This window comes from Clytia hemisphaerica, unplaced genomic scaffold (genome assembly GCF_902728285.1).
Source record: "Clytia hemisphaerica strain Z4C2 unplaced genomic scaffold, Clytia hemisphaerica genome assembly, whole genome shotgun sequence".
Classification (NCBI taxonomy): domain Eukaryota; kingdom Metazoa; phylum Cnidaria; class Hydrozoa; order Leptothecata; family Clytiidae; genus Clytia; species Clytia hemisphaerica.
The window spans coordinates 172,803-190,907 of record NW_027104213.1 but is presented as its reverse complement, the minus strand read 5'-3'; the positions used below and the strand labels follow the sequence as shown (position 1 = coordinate 190,907).

At 35.7% G+C, this 18,105-nt stretch overlaps 2 protein-coding genes and 2 long non-coding RNA genes across 5 annotated transcripts; 3 read left to right on the top strand and 1 right to left on the bottom strand.

The window, feature by feature from the left end:
• Positions 1-2,159: 2,159 nt before the first annotated feature.
• LOC136815659 (uncharacterized) lies at positions 2,160-3,212 on the top strand. Its single transcript, XR_010847750.1, has 3 exons — positions 2,160-2,327; positions 2,449-2,625; positions 3,073-3,212. It is a non-coding gene; the product is annotated as an uncharacterized lncRNA (long non-coding RNA).
• A 1,763-nt stretch (positions 3,213-4,975) lies between these two features.
• Positions 4,976-7,203, top strand: LOC136815658 (procathepsin L-like). Its single transcript, XM_067072104.1, has 5 exons — positions 4,976-5,073; positions 5,336-5,783; positions 6,031-6,222; positions 6,443-6,714; positions 6,909-7,203. The coding sequence occupies exons 2-5, from the start codon at positions 5,367-5,369 to the stop codon at positions 7,006-7,008; spliced, it is 981 nt and encodes a 326-aa protein (XP_066928205.1). The 5' UTR covers positions 4,976-5,073; positions 5,336-5,366; the 3' UTR covers positions 7,009-7,203.
• A 186-nt stretch (positions 7,204-7,389) lies between these two features.
• Positions 7,390-11,076, bottom strand: LOC136815657 (interaptin-like). The gene is made up of 3 exons (XM_067072103.1): positions 10,733-11,076; positions 8,164-10,195; positions 7,390-7,778 (listed from the first exon to the last, which is right to left on the bottom strand). Exons 1-3 carry the CDS (start codon positions 10,985-10,987, stop codon positions 7,519-7,521), a joined length of 2,547 nt encoding a protein of 848 aa, XP_066928204.1. The 5' UTR covers positions 10,988-11,076; the 3' UTR covers positions 7,390-7,518.
• A 5,317-nt stretch (positions 11,077-16,393) lies between these two features.
• On the top strand, positions 16,394-17,837 carry LOC136815634 (uncharacterized). Of its 2 annotated transcripts, XR_010847744.1 has the most exons (3): positions 16,394-16,551; positions 16,735-16,887; positions 17,448-17,837. It is a non-coding gene; the product is annotated as an uncharacterized lncRNA (long non-coding RNA). The 2 variants fall into 2 exon arrangements; XR_010847743.1 differs by lacking the exon at positions 16,735-16,887.
• The last annotated feature ends 268 nt before the right edge of the window (positions 17,838-18,105 follow it).

Below are 18,105 nucleotides of genomic sequence, written 5' to 3'. Positions count from 1 at the left end.
ACTGCTCGCATCTACGATGGCCCAGAAGCGCCCAGAAGGCTCAAAACACGCACTTTTAGTTTTTACGCACTTCCAGTTTTTATAAAATTTGGTCAATGGCCCAGAAGGCTCAAGTGACACTGCGCACTTCTGACTTTTTGTCAGGGCGGAAAATTTCCAAGTGAGCGGCCCGCGCGATGAAATTTTTTTCGGTCTTTAAAATGAATGTCGAGTTATGCAAAATGGGTTAACATTTCCGAGTTGTTCATACTTCATATCAAGAGTTACAGGTTAAAATTTCTGAGTTAAGTGCTGGTCAGCAAAATCCCCCCCCCCCCCAGTGGCAAAAATTGAGCAGAGGAAGCAAAAAGTGAAAATATCAACTTTGTTTTTACGCCGCTAGCATTTTCCGACATTGGACCACCCTCTAGTGCATGAAAACTAGAAAGTGAGTGGGTGTGTTTTGAGTCTTCTGCTGTTAGTTAACGCCAAAATAACTCGAGAATCCGAGAATCTACAGGAAGGAAAATAACTCGAAAATTTAAAAGAAACGAAACCGAGTTAAAAACGAGAAATGATTCGAAAATTTAAATGAGTTAAGATACCATCAGAGATAACTCGAGATTTTAAAGTCACGGGAAAAAAACGAGCTACAAAATTGAGAATGACGTCATATAGAAGGTACAAAATGACGTCAAAATTTCCGAAAAATGACGTCATAACTCGGTTTTTTCGTAACTCGGTTTTTTTAACTCGAGAAAAATAGCTCGGGATTTCCGAGCCTCTTCGCTATTATCATCAATTCGTTTATTACATTTCGGTATCTATTTTGCTGACCAGAACAGCTATCTTTCGAGGGGGACTTTTGCGTCTCTAAAATATTTTTAGAAGTGCGCAGTGTCGTCACAAAAAAACTCGGAAGTGCGCAGTGTCTTGTGAGCCTTCTGGGCGATGACCCTAGACAGTTCTATTTCAAAAATTTTATAAGAACTGGAAGTGCGTGGTGAGCCTTAGGGGCCATCGAACGCATCGACAGGGATTCACGAGTCCTGATCTTTGTTTTTATTTTGTGTTCTTTTTTCCGGTCTGGGATTCGAATTTCGAATGAACATTGAGGCTGAAGTTCGTCCAAAAATTAAGAACATCATAAGAACATACCCAGCCTCCCTCAGTTTGGAAAAAAATGACAAGAAACTACAATTTTTTTCAATCAAGCAGTTTTAACCGAACTTAGGTATGGATTTTCTAAAATCGAGAGTCAAATATTGTCCAAATTTTACCAATTTTAAGTGCTCTTTATTTTGCATGATATTGTCGATTTAGAGTAGTTTGAAAATTTAAGATTGCATTTAAGAACATTTTAGGTTGAAAAAAGCTCAGCCAAATTTTAGGTGTTTTGAAAACGAAATTAGATCTGTTAGATTTATTTTTTAGGTTTATTTAGACTACGCGAGGCATGGACCATAGTTTTTAGAGGGGTCAAGACCCCCCTTAGGTAAGAGGACCCCCCCCTTAAGTGTTAACCCCCCTTCGGAAATTCATTTAAAATTTCACACCCGACCCCCCTTAGAAAATCAGTATAAATGAATGATTCATCCAAACCCAAGACCCCCCCCCTAAATGTAGGGGGTAGAAACTATGTCACATTCACTAGCCTGGAGGAGGGGGCATCACCTAGGCAAGTGAAGGTGTGTCGTAAAATTTATAAAATTTTCCCACTTGCCCTCCCCTTTCCCTCCTTGTTTCGAAAACATAAGTCACGGGAGGGTAGAGAGAGGGGCGGAACAGCCTGAAAGTAACCATTTTTTTATATAGTTTAGAAGTTTACGCACTTATAAATTACCATGTATCTAAAAGATTTTTAACAAAAGCCTGTGAATAATTTTTATTTAAAATATTAATTTGAAAAAGAAATTTATGACATAAACGAAATATTTTGAGAGTTTTTCTGACTTAACTGTTTATGCGTTTTTGTTTTGCATCTATTTTTGACTTCACCGGGCCACATTCGGCCACCACAGCCTGTGACTTTCGATGCAATAACTTGAGGAAAATTAGATTGTTGAAATCAGGAGACTTCGAAGTACCTCTTAACCATAAAAGGATAATTTTGATAAATAACAAAAATGAAGTGTCCAGCATTAAAGGGTAAAAAATTTATTTTTCCTTCTCATTTTCGATCTTCATTTTCGAAAATTTGCAAAAATGTTAATCTCAGAAATTATAGTGCTCTGAATAATCTTACTCGACTCGATACCCTTATATACTTTCTTTTTCAGAGTTAAAATTAAATAATAAACGGGTACTTTATGTAAGAAATGGCTCCTGACTGATGATTCACTGCAAAGGTAAGACATGACTTTTCAAGCCTTTTATCTCCGGTTATAAAGAAAAATTATAATTTAGCTGAAAGCCTCTGAAGTTTACTTTACTGCGATGCTGTTTCCAAGAGAATTTTTTTTTTTACAGGGATGTTGGTCTCGCGATTTGGGCTCCAACATATAAACAGTCTAGTCTTGGTTGGCATATTTGTGATGGTAGTGTAAAACCAACTTCAGTTTGGGATGAAATGTTCATGCTAAGCATTATCATTGTATCATGCAGATAACAGCGGAACATTCGTAATAATGAATTCGAAAGTTGAAAGTAAGTTAAATTAAACTATTTTTGTCAAAAGGTGCGAGTAACGCAGTGTTCACTGTCTTCCCACTTCCAATTCACTTGTTACACAATAATTCATATTCGGTCAAGAGATTTTTTTATAAATTAGGTAACGTGAATCTCAGGGTCAAGCTTTTTTTTTTGTTTGATTGAAATTCGAATTCGACTTTCGTTTGTTATTGTCTGATAAAGTTTCAACTTTGAAGATATTGTGTTACTCTTATTTCAAATCATGATGTATGTCAATTTTCAAAAAAATGAAAAACAATTTGGACATTCTAAGGCCATGAAAAATGTTGCCTTAATATCATGTTCATGTCCCTTCATATTTCAACACGATGCTGATGTATTGAAAAATTAACTCAATCTAATTTCACCCAAAATTATCTACGTCTGAGTTAGAATTTGAATTTTTGAACCTTTCTTCGTCAGGTTTTTTGTTGGCGAACAAGGTGATCAGATTTTGTCAAATCTTTAAAATTGTAAGAATCATTTTTTCTTCAATAGACAGCATTTCAGATCTTCAAAATTTAATTTAATTTTAATTTATTGTTGTTCAAAAGATCGTTCAACAAAACAACCGAATCTTTTACTAATTCGTATAAAGTTACGATCTCACTTAACTATATTAGAACATTCTACTTGAATCTCGTCGACCCTTCAAGAGCTTTACAATTTCATGTTTATTTATGTGTTTAACATGTGACTTTCATGGTTTCCCCTCACACACAAGAACAAACAAATTCTCCCCACAAAAAATCATCATGACACAATATCATGATAATATTTTTGCAGACGTTCCTTGTAGAAAATAAAGAGTGGGGAATTTTAATTAAACCGGTGAAAAATACCAGGATCTTTCTCCAAATGAAACCCATTCCTGAAAACAACTCGGCAGATTTAAAGCCAGTTAAAGCTATCAACCAGTCAGTTTTCATGTAAATGATTATAAAATCTACCAAAGCAAAGAACGGCTGATGCTAACCCAAAGAAGGGTGGTTGAAGTTATTTAATCATTTAAGGTGTTTGTTTAATTGTATGACTTTATTTTGTGTTGGATTAGGATTATGGATTTTTTCTGGATTTTGTAGCTGAAAGTGCATAGTGATTTCTATCGATCAAAATAACAAATTAGTTTGTTCATTTCTTAAGTCCCCGCATCCCTTTTAAAACCACAAATTACACAACTTAATATCGTCAAATATTGATTTTTTGCATTCATTCATCAGAAAGATAGAATTTTTGCAGCATCAATATCATGCTTTTTCCGTATGCCCTTGTATTTTCGATTACTAGTCTAAGGGTCGTTTATTTTTCAAGAAAACAAAGATGATGGGAGCCTAACGAATAGGATTAACTATTGTGTACCTTCACAGAGGAGGGTATCAGCAAAAATCAGTTTTTAAAGATTTTTGCTTCAAATACGCTCGTGACCTTTTTCCAAAGACATTTTTAGTAATAAGGGGATGTCGAAATGTCAATTAGAAATTTAACCGCCCTACATTGCAATTTGACTCCTGAAATTTCTAAAATTTTCAAGATACTGAATTTAGTACATGTATGCCAGAATTGAAAGTGTCGTTTCAAATTTAGAACCACAGTTGCCTTTTACTTCGTAGACTTGCAAATTTGAAATTAGAGAAGTGTTGATAAATTTGAGACTCAAATTTCAGGCATTGTATGTTTTATTGCCTTGTAGATTGTTAGAGATTATTTCATCTTACTTATATAATTCTCAATGTAATGTCTCGAGGAATTAATGGAAACAAAGCTCTCTCTTCGCAATGAACTTTCCCACACACTCATATCATCATGTAGATTTGGATTTTGAATTCTTTTCAACCAACATTTCTAACATTGATTTTTTTGTGGATTTCGATTTTCCAAATGATTGTGGTAAGCGACATTACTTCCAAATGGTGACTATGTAAGGAAAGTAAATCCTATAGTTGAATGTCTAATGTGTCCCATGTCACGTATGTCGGGAAATATTTGGTTGCTTGAATTGCGCCATATATTATCCCTCATGATTTTATTGCTTTTCTGATGACTTCTTATATTTTCGTCACATGACAAAAATATGAGATTCTCAAAAAACGAGTCTATTAAAATGTCAAGTGTTTTGAAATTTGCCAACGGTATGCTAAATCACGAGTTTGTTTCACTTCTTTTGAACACGAGTCACATGGTCAACCATTTCCTGTGTTTTGATTGGTCCCATGGTAATTGGATCCCTTGTTTTGATTGATCAATACACACTGAATCTGTCATCTGATTGGCTGTTTACACATACCGTTTGAAAGATGACTCCGGCATCATGTGATTGTGTTGTGATCTGATTTCGGATCGAGAGAAATGAGGGGAAAAAGTATAAAAAGCTCAGATCACTTGAAGTTCGACATCAAATAGAAGTTTTTGCTTTGAGATAATCAGGTAAACATTTTCATGCTGTCTTTTTAAAGCAAGAGTAAACTAAAGCTAAAGAAAAATCTAATATATCTAATAGAAAGGTCTCATAGATTTAATAGTAGTCGGTTTTTATGAATTAAGATACCTATATAATTGCTTATATCTCTATTACACTTCCTCTTTCTTACCACAACTTACTCCTATATAAACTACAGTAATTAACTTTCTATTCTAGAAAAGTTTATTCGACACAGTAAAGTAATTCGATTTCTCTTTTCTCCACCAGGTATAAATTTCTATTGGAACACAGCCTCATCATGAAGCTTATCGTCGCTCTCTGCTTGCTTGGCCTCGCCTGCGCTTACACCATCGAACGCAAAGAAGTCATCGCCGACTCTTCATGGCATTTATTCAAAGGTTCACACAGTAAATATTATGCTGACATCAACGAAGAGAAAGTCCGTTACACAATCTGGCAAGACAACTTGAGACGTATCGAAGAACACAACTCACAAAACAAAGATGTCGTCTTGAAAATGAACCATTTCGGTGACTTGACCAACACTGAATTCAGATACTTGATGAACGGTTACAGACACCAAAACATGACTGGATCCACCTACTTGGCACCTTCACACGCCACTGTTCCAGACACTGTTGACTGGAGACAACAAGGATACGTCACACCTGTCAAGAACCAAGGACAATGTGGATCATGCTGGGCTTTCTCCACTGTAAGATTCTTGGCTTTCTTCTTCTTTCATTTTCCATATAAAACTATTCCAGGATCAACTGTTGTTTGCTTATACATGATTGTATACGTTCGCTAATGAGTAGTTTTTTTTGTACTTCCAAGTACAACGTTTTCCTTTTGTGTAAATCAAGACTCCAACAGTTATTTTGACTTTATCTAATCTAAAATCATTCCATTTCTTTATATTTTAGCTCTTTATTTTATCTCGAATTCCTATTTCTTTATAGACCGGTTCATTGGAAGGACAACATTTCAAGAAAACTGGAAAATTGGTCAGTTTGAGCGAACAAAACTTGGTTGATTGCTCTAGCAAACAAGGAAACATGGGATGCAATGGAGGTCTTATGGATCAAGCTTTCACCTACATCAAGAAGAACGGTGGTATCGATACCGAAGGAAGCTACCCATACCACGCCAAGGTAACGTCTTTATAAGGAGGTCTTTTGAAAAATCATTATTTGAATCAGAATGTATTTTTTTCTCTTTACTTCTGATCTTAAGTACAATTATGATATCCATTTAAAGTAGAACCGCTCAAAATACTAGTTTTATAGTCTATTAAAATACAGAATACATACAGAATACAGAAATGCAGAATAAATACAGAAATTAATTTTCATATATCCTTTTCATCCACAGAACGAACAATGCCACTACAAATCTGCTGACAGTGGTGCCACCGTCACCGGATTCACTGACATCCCACAAGGTGATGAAGATGCACTCAAATCTGCTGTTGCCACCGTTGGTCCAGTCTCTGTTGCCATCGATGCTTCTCACTTCTCTTTCCAATTCTATCACACTGGTGTCTACAATGAGAAATCATGCTCTTCCACTCAATTAGATCACGGAGTCTTGGCTGTCGGTTATGGAACTTACCAAGGAAAAGACTACTGGCTCGTCAAGAACAGGTACGAACTGCTTCAAATTTAGACAGAAATCTTTTTTGAGAATGTCAAACTATTGTTGAGAGGTAAACGTAAAGTTAAATACAAGCTTTCCAACGAGCGTCAATGACAATCAATGATTTTCTGGATGCTTGATAATTTAATTTTGTTGATTGTATTAATGTTTAATGAATAAATTCTTCTTTTCTTCCTTTTAGCTGGGGACCAGGATGGGGATTAAAAGGATATATCCGCATGAGCCGTAACAAGAAAAACCAATGTGGTATCGCTTCCTCCGCCTCATACCCACTCGTTTAAATGAGTGCCTCCTCCACCCACATCGGGCGCAAACTTCAACACCACTCACTAACGCCCTAACAACTACTTAGAAAAATTTCTTGTAAATTATTTTTCATAAAATTATCTTTTATCTAGAAAAAGATTTTAAATATTTTATATTTTTTGTTTACGTTTTTTTTAGAAAATTGAAAAAGATAAAATCGCTAAAAATAATGGAAAAACTACCATTTTAATCCCTTAGTAGTATTACTGTTTAAAATTCACCTAACGGTCAAAGATTCTCTCAAAAACAAAAGTTTCAAAAACAAGGTCGTGGCTTTGTAATCTTACAAAAATCAGCTGAACAAACTGGGAATTCAAACCAGCTGTAGTGAAATCCTTGAATCCAACATGGTCAGGGAGGAGACAATAGAAAATGCACGAAGGGAGTTTTTGTAGTTTTTGTGATTTTTATATTCAAAATGGATAAAGAATGTTCCTGAAAGCATTTAAAATAGAAGTTAAAAAGAATACGTATTAAAATTTCACTTATTTGGACGAAGGTTTTGTAAACCACGAGACCAATCCGGATAAAGGCCAGCTCCAATCAGATTGGTGTGGTTCTGTTTTGATTTTGGCATTCTTCGATCTTGATCTCCGATTCTTCTTCTTATTCCTCTTCTTCTTCAAACGAGCTGTTCCTTTCTGGAGATTGTTTTGAGATGTGGTAACATTCTGTTCACTGTTGTCATTAGGTTGCAGCGTTGGATTGTCATCCCATTCGTTTCCTGTAGATTGACCATCCAGAGCTATAAAGAAAAAGCAAGAACATACTATACATACTATAAGCGGCAATGTAAGATAGGAATTCTAAAAGCGACAAAGTTGCACGGCGTGATTATAGATGCATTGAATAAGACACATTTTCGCAACAAAAGTACTTTCCAAAAACATAGAAAGACCTAAATATGTGCCCAGACCAGGAAGGGTAAATTTCACGATTTCTACCACTTTATTTTTGTATGTATATCATTCGTCACAGAGTACTCAAGAAGTCCTTCCAGAAAAATACTTACGAACTGTAATTCGGCTTTTTTCAATGAAATTCAATTTCGCGAATCAGAATCATTGTGTTTGGAAATTTATCTCCTTGAAGCTAAATGTCAATGCGATAAAAATTAAATTTTTCCTTACCATTTATGTTGCTAGTTAATTTGGGTTTGTTGTACATATTCTTGTCGTTACTTTTAGGATTTACTTTCAGTGTTGCCGCATGATTTTGACGAAGATTTTCACATTGCAACTTAGTCGCTTGCAGTTTGTCGCGCACTTTCAATAATTCTTTTTCCATTTTGCGCTTTTCTTCTTTTTCATAATCACGCTGCTTATGGATAGCATTGCTGATCCCTTTTTGCTTCGTCAGTTGGTCAGTTAAATTAGTAATCTTAGTATCCTTGCTTTTTATCTCCGCTTCGCGATCGCTAAGGATCTTTTTCTTCTTGACATCCCCCTCGGCTCTCGATGTAAGTTGAATGTTTTGTTGTCTTAGCTGACTCTCAAGTCGCTCAATCTTATCCAAAAACATTTTAGTCTCAGTATTTTCACATCCTTCAACGGGTGTTTTTCTTGATGCAGAGCAACGGTTCTTCGATGCCTTTCCAACTTTGGTGACCTCTTGACTTGGTGTAGATTTGATTAGTTCAGGGAACTCGTCCTTATAAGAGGGAGTTAAAATCTTTTGAGAATTCTTTGGCAGAACGTCTCTAGTTGAGAGAGACTGTATTTGGACGGTTTGAGAACGTAAGTCGGTTTTCTTCAAAATTCCTGCTGTTGTAACGTCGCTAGTTTCTGTCAGGTTCGCTTCTTCTTCTAATGTTGGATCGTCGTCGATCTTTCCAGCAGTTTCAAGCATGTTTATTTGAACAACGCATTGGACTCCTTTCGATTCAAGTCGCTTGTCCATTGAGTCCATTTCACCTTTCTTCTCATCTTCCAGCATATCTACTTTCATCTTCAGCAAATCAATTTGTCGACCTGCTTGAGACATTGAGTTATGATATTTTAGTTGGTTCTGGCTGATGGTTGCTTTCAGACAAGCGATCTTGATTTTATCCATTTCCACTTCGTTTTTCATGGTCTCCGTCTGTTTTCTTAATTTGATATTATCCAGCTTAGCCATGTCTGCATCGTATTTGACCTTTGTGTTGGATTTCTTGAGATCCAGCATTTCCTGTTGAAACCCTTCTCTTGCAGCTGCTTTTTCTTCTTTCTCACATGAAAGTAATTGACCAAGTTTTGTAACCTCCGATTGGAGGGTTTGAATGCGATGCTCGGCATCAGCACAAAAATCGTGATGTTTCATTTCATACGCTTGTGACCTACGTCCAAGCCTCTTAAATTTTGAATCAAGTGTCTGTAGTGCCTGGTCCTTGGAGACGTTCATCTCCTTCAAATGTTTGATCACCTCATCCATACGTCTGCACTCGATTTCGTGACGCTCTCTTAGCTCCCGATTTTCAAGAAGCCCTTTGTTGGCGTCTTTCTTCGATTGTTCAAGCTCCTTTTGGACGGATTGAATCGTTTGATTGTTTTCTTGGAAAGATTCGTTCAATACCTGGATTTGAGCTTGGGTGTTGAGAAGATCTTTCGTATTAAGTTTATTGAGATGCTCTATCTTCTTCTTCAGGGATTCCACCTCTTCTTTGTGCTTCATATCCTTTTTTCCAATCGTTTCTGTAAAGCAATTGATCTCATTCCTGTATGATACCAACTGGGACTCTTTAAATGAAAGTTGTTGTTTCAAGTTATTCATAACTTCATTTTTTGCTACAGCTCCTTGTTCTGATTTATCACCATTTGAACTAGAAATTCCCTCATCTGTATTCTTAACGGGATTATCTTTTTTAGACAACTTGTTTTTCTTTTTGCTTGTTTTGCTGTCTTTACTTCTAAGGAGCTCTCTGAGTTGATTGATTGCAGCCTGGTCTGCAATCGACTGAGCATCTTTCTTTTTGATTTCCCTCTTCAGATCTTCGATTTTGTGAAAATCATTACTCTCAGCAATTTGTGCTTTTAGCTGATTGATTATTTTTTGCTTGGATTTAAGGTCGTCACCCATTGCAGACATTTTCTTATCATGAACTTCATTCATGGAATTCATGTGTTCCAGGTGCTCTACATCAACACCACCAGTTTCATGGGTTTGCACGGACGAATCTGACCATATCTAAAAAGAAACAAAACTTTGAGTTTTCATATGACCTTTCCCATGCTACATTTTACTATAACCTGTTCTAATTTCTAACTTAACATAACCAAGTTAGGAATCCTTCTCACATCTATTTGTAATGTACGTTCTTATAACAAAGTCGAGGAGCTGAGCTTTAAGCTTTGAAGAAAACGTGTTGTGGCTGCATCGCTGATTTCAAAATGGATATCTTTCCGGGGTTCATTGATACGTTTAATACAATAGTGATACAAATTAGTTTGTAATTGTAGTTGCGAAGAAAGCAACAACGATTGACTTCCATGGGAAATATGTGGCTTCACTTTTCTTACCCGGGAAAGGTTAAAGATTCAACTCTAGCCTCTAGCCCTTCGGGCTTTAAACTTAATGGCAACAGCCCTGTTAAATTTGCGTATAAATACAACGGGTACAATGTATAGCAATGTGCCCTCCCGGTTATTACCATAATGGCTTTATGGTTACAACGGGTAAAAATCTTTAGAAGTCCAAAGCAAAAAAAAGTTTGCCAGTACTTACTTTATGAGAGAAATTTGATTTCTTAGAATCTTCTTCGTCTGCATGGTCATTTTTGAGAGCAGAAACTCGATTCAAGCACCGACATGCTAAAGTTGATTCAATCTTAGTTGGTTGGTCAACATTCTTGACGCTCGAGATCAGTGGGATCCCCGTATTGAACTCTCCAAAGATTTCTGGTGAAATTAGCTTGAGGTCATTCCTTTTCCATAAAATCGATTGACGTTGTTGTGTTAGTTTCCTTGCGGCAGATAACATAACGAAAATTGATAACCAAATACTTCTGCCACTTCTCTATTTGAATATCTCCACCATTATAAGAAGAAATTGAAAACTTTTCACCACATAGTACTGTTAATGGAAAATAATTGACGTCATACATTAAGATTTGTTACATTTGACGTCAAGAAAGAAACTATCACTTCTCATATATCATGCTTATTCCCTATTCACATTTCTCACAGATGACTTTAGGCTGGTTTACATTGGCAAAGTTATTTCAAAACCTTTCCAGTACGAAACAACTGGATATTTTGAAGAAAAAAAACACACCCATGTCTCATGACCCCAAAAAGAACAGTTTCACCGATATCATAAACTCACTAGGGTGAAAACTTTTAAACTCAATTTTCACCAGGAGGGCTGTTTTTCTTAGAGTCCACCAAAGATTTATTATACACTGGATAAACGACTCATAAAACGATGGAGAGTGGTCATTGTATTTTCATTGTTTCAGAAAACAATTGATGTTCAAGCTTTGTCCGCAAAGGACAACTGTCATGGCGGCTCGAAGATGTCTGATTTAAAAAATTGTTTATCAGTCTTATTTAAAAAAAGTTCTCTAGCTCTTTCTTTTTGCACATTTGCAGAAAAAAAGTTTGAAAGTAAGGCTAGCATATCAAGCTGGATACATTTGTGAAATGTGGCGTGAGAAAATCATCATTAGACAAGAAATTCAGACAAAATGCTTATAGTGACACGAAATTTTCAATTAGAAATATCTTTCCAAGACTGTCCCCAGAAGAGCTGAAATTAGCATACATAAGACTTGAGTGTCTTGGCTCCACTGTGGTACAAAAATCCTTTGGAGGCACGTGGTGGCAAGGTGGTTTTTTTGAGGTTGAAGTTTGAAAATTTCCAGTGTCAACATTCAATTTCTTATACACAACACGTCTTTTGCATCTTTCTCACAGCTTGAAACGTCATAACGACTTATAATTATCAATTAAGTGGAAGAATCTGATTCTCACAGGAAAGTTTTAAGTCTCTTTTGGGAATTGGATGAGTGGTTTTTGATAAGAAATGCAATAAAAATGCTTCGAAAAAACATTTAATGAGGGAAGGAGAGTGAACAATAATATCATTACTGCGGACATAGCTAGTACACGAGAAATCGGCAAAAATCTGTTACTTGTATATCCAGTGTATAATAAATCCTTGAGTCCACTAATTTTTGTTTTCGATTTTGACTGGGCGAACTATATTGACGGGGGTAAAACAAAAAATCTCCCAGTTTTGATCGGGCTAGAGAATTTCAATTATTTTTGACCGGATTCACTCATTATCTTACCGGGGCTTAAGAGGTGGCTATTTTTGAAAATTATTTTCTCCGGGTTTAGTCGAGACCAAATTGATTTATTATTTTACGGGCCCGACCGACCCTGCTTTTTCCAATATCGCAAAAATTATGATTAATATTGAATTTGCAAAGCTGGAGGATAGACGACCATAGACCATATTTTTGCATTAAGTTGAAAAGTCAAAATTCATCCCAGAATTTAAATGAAAAAAGTGGTAAAAAGTGTGGAAGAAAACCGGTTAGGTATCAATAAATTCAAAGCACGAGTAGTAGCAGATTTAAGTTTGATGTGTCTCCGCTTCATTTCACTTCTTCACGCTTTTATCAACGTCATTTTACATGTATTCTTCAGGGTCTAACATTAAATCTCCCCAAACAGGGAGAACCCATCTCGATCAGAGGCATTTTGAAAGACCCTTTTCGTTTCTCTGTTTCTCGTATTTCGTTCAGTAATGCACAATATGTGCCTAGTGGCTTTCTACAGTTCATCACGTGACACAAGGTCTTCATTTTCTGACCCTAGATTTTATGAAATTAATTTTCAATATACCGACCGACCTATATTTTACTGAAGGTCTTCCCGTAGAGCTAGGAATTAAATTTGTCTCGTCTTATCCACCGAGGCATTTCTGCCCGAGCTTAAAATTTCATTTAATGAGTACCTTTACGCGCAAATCGCTCCACACTCGATTTGCCTTACACTCAGTCATTACAACCTGCAAGCTCAGCTAAGAAAGGAGACAGGACGGATCCTTCTGGTCTGCTAAACTCACTTTAGATAAGCTCTGCTTAAACATAGAAATTTAGACACGTGGATAAAGCGCTAATGTTAACAAAAAACTGTGCGACTCGTAATGGTCGATTGGATGATGAATATTCTTCATACACCCTTGAGGATTTATAAGGAATTTGGGCACCTTTGAGTTGAGAGACTAACCTCAATCGAGAAGATATTTTTGATTTTACTGATGGGATACCTGACCTGATACAATTTCATGATAGTTATCAATCAGATAGAATCAAAAGAGAACAAAGAGACTTGGTTCGAGTTTGAGACTAACCTACGAATTTGTACCCCTTTAAGGGATTTTTGTGGTTTGTAAGTACCATGTGGCTCGCATATAACCGGCACCCATTTTGCCTAAATACGAGGGTAGACTGACGGGTTCGTGCGCGTGGTACACTACCTACCTGGGGTTTTGTAGAGGTCTTCAGACTACCTTCTTAAAAACTGTTTTTTATTCGTATCCAGTTCGTCAAGCAAGTTGCATAGTTCCGCAGCGCTACAATATTCCCCAAGCAATGTTTGTTTTTGAGACGTTTCCACAGGGGGGCGTCCTATTCTACGCAGCGCTCCCGATTGATTGAAGCTTGTGTGATTTGAAGTTATAAACGCTGGCCAATTTTCTCGTAATCACTTGCTTTTTGAATATTCTGACGGCGTTCACAAAAGGTACGATTGTATCACATCCGTCAGTAAAATAAACAAGTGCTACAAATGGGTCTGGGTACGAGATTTGAGACCACCTTCGTTTGTCATCCTCTGAGATCCTCTTATGGATCTTAGGCCCTCTTAGTTTCAAAGGCAAGCGTTTTCAAATTTGGCTGTGGAAAAGCTACAAAATTTGACAACGTTTACCGTGAAAAGCACAGCTCAAAATCATATATTTACGCTGTGCCGACGAATCGAGATTCTATTCATCGCGCAATCAGCGAAGACAAAAGTAACCACGACGACCATCCAAGATCTTGGATGAGCGTCATAGTCGATATTTTTATTCCCGTCGTTGAAAACACAACTTACAAAAAGTCATCAATGCTTTGTAGAAAGAGTCAGTGATAGAGAATCATAACATAAAGTCTGTCTATTATTTCGACTCAATTAAAGTGACATTTCCACAATTAAAAGTTTAGTAATTACTGTTATACATTTGGGGATCATGTAAAAGATTTCTTTCGAAATAAACTCATTTCAACTACACTTGGAGGTTTCTGGGGAATTCGTAAATAGTAAACTGCATACTGATACAGTCTGCTAGACATTAATATGGTAATATTTGCTCTTCATCTTTGATTTTTTCTACAGTGATTAGATTGAAACATGCGCGATAAAATTTCTATTATTTGTCTTCAGAGGTTACTATTTTCTTTGAAAACTTAACCTCTGATACTCAGGGTAGACATAGTCTGAATCGCAGACCTCTACAAAAACCGCTGGTAGTATAGGTCTGCTTAATAATCTACCAACCGCATTCCGATTCGGTTTTTTTTAATTCGATGTATTTTACAGAATCTTGGCGAGTGTAAAGTTTTAACGCGAGTGAATCGAGTTGACTAGATTACGTCATTCTTATTTGCTCAGTACGATTGAGAGAATGATAAAAATCAATGAAGGCGGCTAAACTAACTCGCGTGAGGAAAACAAGATGGCGGAGGGGATATCTTGTTACCTCTGCCAGAATAGGTCCACAAATTCCTGGGACAGGAATTTTTTCACTGCTAATCTGCAAGAAGTAATGAATAGACATGGGACATACAAAATCAATGCCCCCAAATGTTCATTTGTTTGCCAATCGTGCAAAAAGAGTTTGACGAAAATTAAGGCATCATTTGTTGCATTGGATAATTTGGTGCAAAGGGTGAATCCTGAACACAAAACATTGGTAAGAATTATTTATCTTGTGATGATTGACTTTCAACTATGAAACTGTGTGAACTGTCAATGTTGGCAAGGGATATGAAATATATACAGACCACCTCTGTGTGCCGCATCTGGCCATGGGTGGATAAAAACCTTTATTAAAAGTCACTTCTTTTGGACTTTGAAGCTTATCCTGCTTTAGGACATCAATAGTATTCCAATACTCTGAGTGGGATCAGGTGTAAATTTCCGTTGAATTTTTTTATGTTTTTTTATGTCACATTTTGCCACATGAAGTTTCTTTACTCAAAACACCACACGTTTTTCTTGCTCTCCATTCCAGGACAAAACATAGCTAATCGATAAAATCGATTATCAAATATGATCGATAGTAATCCATGGATTAGATATCGAATCGTCTGTGATAATCGATATGTAATCGATACTCAGGATTTTTTGGGAAGCTTAATTCTTATTGATTAAGTATTGATCAAGTTTTTTCATTGATTATATAGCCAGACAGAACAGAATCGAGAATCAAACCGATCGAATCAAATTGAATGCAATGGACCGATTGAAATTCGATTGTCGAACGCAATCGAATCTCAATCGAACTGCGAGATTCTAGGTAATATTTGATTGGTTCGATCAGGTTTGATTGCCATTTTAGCGTTCAATGTTGTTCGGTGTCTGTCGACTACGTTCAATCTTGTTTGATAGACTTTTTTTCAAAGAGGCCACCCTGTTGAATAATTATGTAGTCCAGCAGAAAAACAATGATAAAACCATGCATAATTATTACAATATGCATGATACAGTAATTATGCATGGCTCTATCATTGTTTTTATGGCTGGACTACATAATTATTCAACAGGACGTCCTCTTTGAAAAAAAGTCTAATACGTTCAATGTCTTCAATCCAATCTGAAAATTGCAGTAATATTTGATTGTTTTTGAATTGCGTTTGACAATCGAATTTCAATCGGTCCATTGCATTCGATTTGATTCGATTGGTTTGATTCTCAATTCAGTTCGATTGAGATCGTCTGGATATAGGTATTGATTATTTATTAATATAATTTTATAATTGATAACTGATTGGAGGTATTCTGTAATCATTTGATGTTAAATAATTCAAAGTGATGTGTAGGCTATCAATGTGTATAAGTTGTGTTCCATCAATTCAAATTGTTTCACTTTTGTTTATTGATGATATTTCTGTGCAAGAGGATTCACAACATATTTTTAATCCCAGCCTAAGTATTTTTTTGAATAATAAGCTTTTAACTTTTTTGAAAGTCATGCGGTTGTGATCTATTAATTTGCCTGTCATCTTTTCAAATCATAGGTGAACGAATGTCAAAAATCAAAAAAAGATTCGACTATGTTTTAGATCTTGATCTGAAAAATGGAAAACATTTTATTTCTTCTAGATTAGCAACAACGGAGATAGCCAAAGTAAGGATCAGCAACCAAAACAAATGCAGCAAGTCAAAGTTCGATCCATTTCCTGTCAAACATCTCTCTCCATTCCTCTAAGAGAAGTTGGTACTAGGAGCTTCATTTACGTCAGTTGGCCAAGTGGATCCAGATTTAAAGAGGTAAAAAAAAATCTTGCAGCAATGATTTCAATCTTGGGATCTGCATTTTTTTAGGCCTATCATTAACTGATACTTATTCTTTATGTTGTTTTTTATTGCTTTTCTAAGTGTTATGACTGACCACCATTAACACACTAACCGGCAGTATTTCATTCTTGTATTTCTAAATTTTGGTAATTTTAGCTCCAGCCTCAGTTTAACTCGTTGGCAACAAAATTGCTTAGGAATCAACCAATTGGCTTTTGTGTGTATCACATGGAAGACACTAAGAGTGAAATTTTGAATCTACTTAGTAAGGAGATAAGAAAAGAATGCAAAAGAATATGTTTGGAAAAGGTTTGATTAAAATTCAGATATTTTACAGTCAAGGTTTGTCAACAAGATTAATACAGACAACTAGAAAAATGTAGGTTTAACTAAATTTAGTATTAAAAAAGTCTGAATTTAAGAAATCTTTGGTCATTTTAGCTACTTCAGAAGTAAACATATATACTCTCTGTTGATTTAACTTGGAAGAAAAGAAAATGTATCAGTAGTTCAGGGTCTCCATCCGTTATTAAAGTGTTAGCAAAAATCTCATATATATGTGAATAGCAAACTGTAATCTTATAGTTTTTAATGTCAATATTGTGCAGGCCCTTTCAGTAGATGAAATGCAACCTGTACTTTGTAAAGCTAAAGAGGTTTTGGGAAGTTTCTAAAATACTTTAACTGTTAAATTAATTTTAATTGTTCAAGTGTGGTAGTTGCTTTTAACTATTCAGCTTGGCTGTCATTGTAAAAGGTGCATAAACATCAGTTCTTCTTAGAGTAATATATGTTGAAACCAAATTATCTCTTGATCAATCAGTATAAAATGAATTATCAAGGAAGGTTTTACAAATTTCTCATTTTAGATTGATGGCGAATACGCACCCAATATCTTCAAGAGTACCAAAAAGGAGGACCTTTTAGGGTTTTCTTTTAAGAAAGCCCACAATGAACTCAAGACTTTATGCCCTGTTTTTGAAAGTCTTTTGTCTGTTGCGGCAACAAAAGATGACACCAAAATGTCAAGTATATCAACAACAAATGCTATTGTGATGGCCGCTGCAATCATCTTCAAGAACAATTCGAGAAGGGTTACAACAGTCCAGTTATACTTGACGTTGATGCAAAATCATTCTTCTTACACGGTAAAAAGTCTTATTATATTTTACTGTTTTACTCCAACAGGGGGGTCAGTAATCTCAGACATTTTCTGACGTGGTGCTACTGCAAAAAAGCTCAAAAATCATTTAGTACCATGTGTACTAAAATACCAAAAAAGGTGGTCCCTTAAAGAAAATTTTGAAAATTTTTAGTATTGTGTACTAAAATCAGCCAAAATGGAGCATATTTTGACAATTTTGAAGAAAAGAATTTTTTAGGGAATTTTTGAAAAAATCTTCAAAATTTTTGCAGAATTTTTCCAACTTTGTTTCGTATTTTATCAAATATATTCGATAGTTACAGTTTAGTAATAAAATGATACCATTTTGTAGATTGATGCACTAAACTTGACAAATTTTGTAA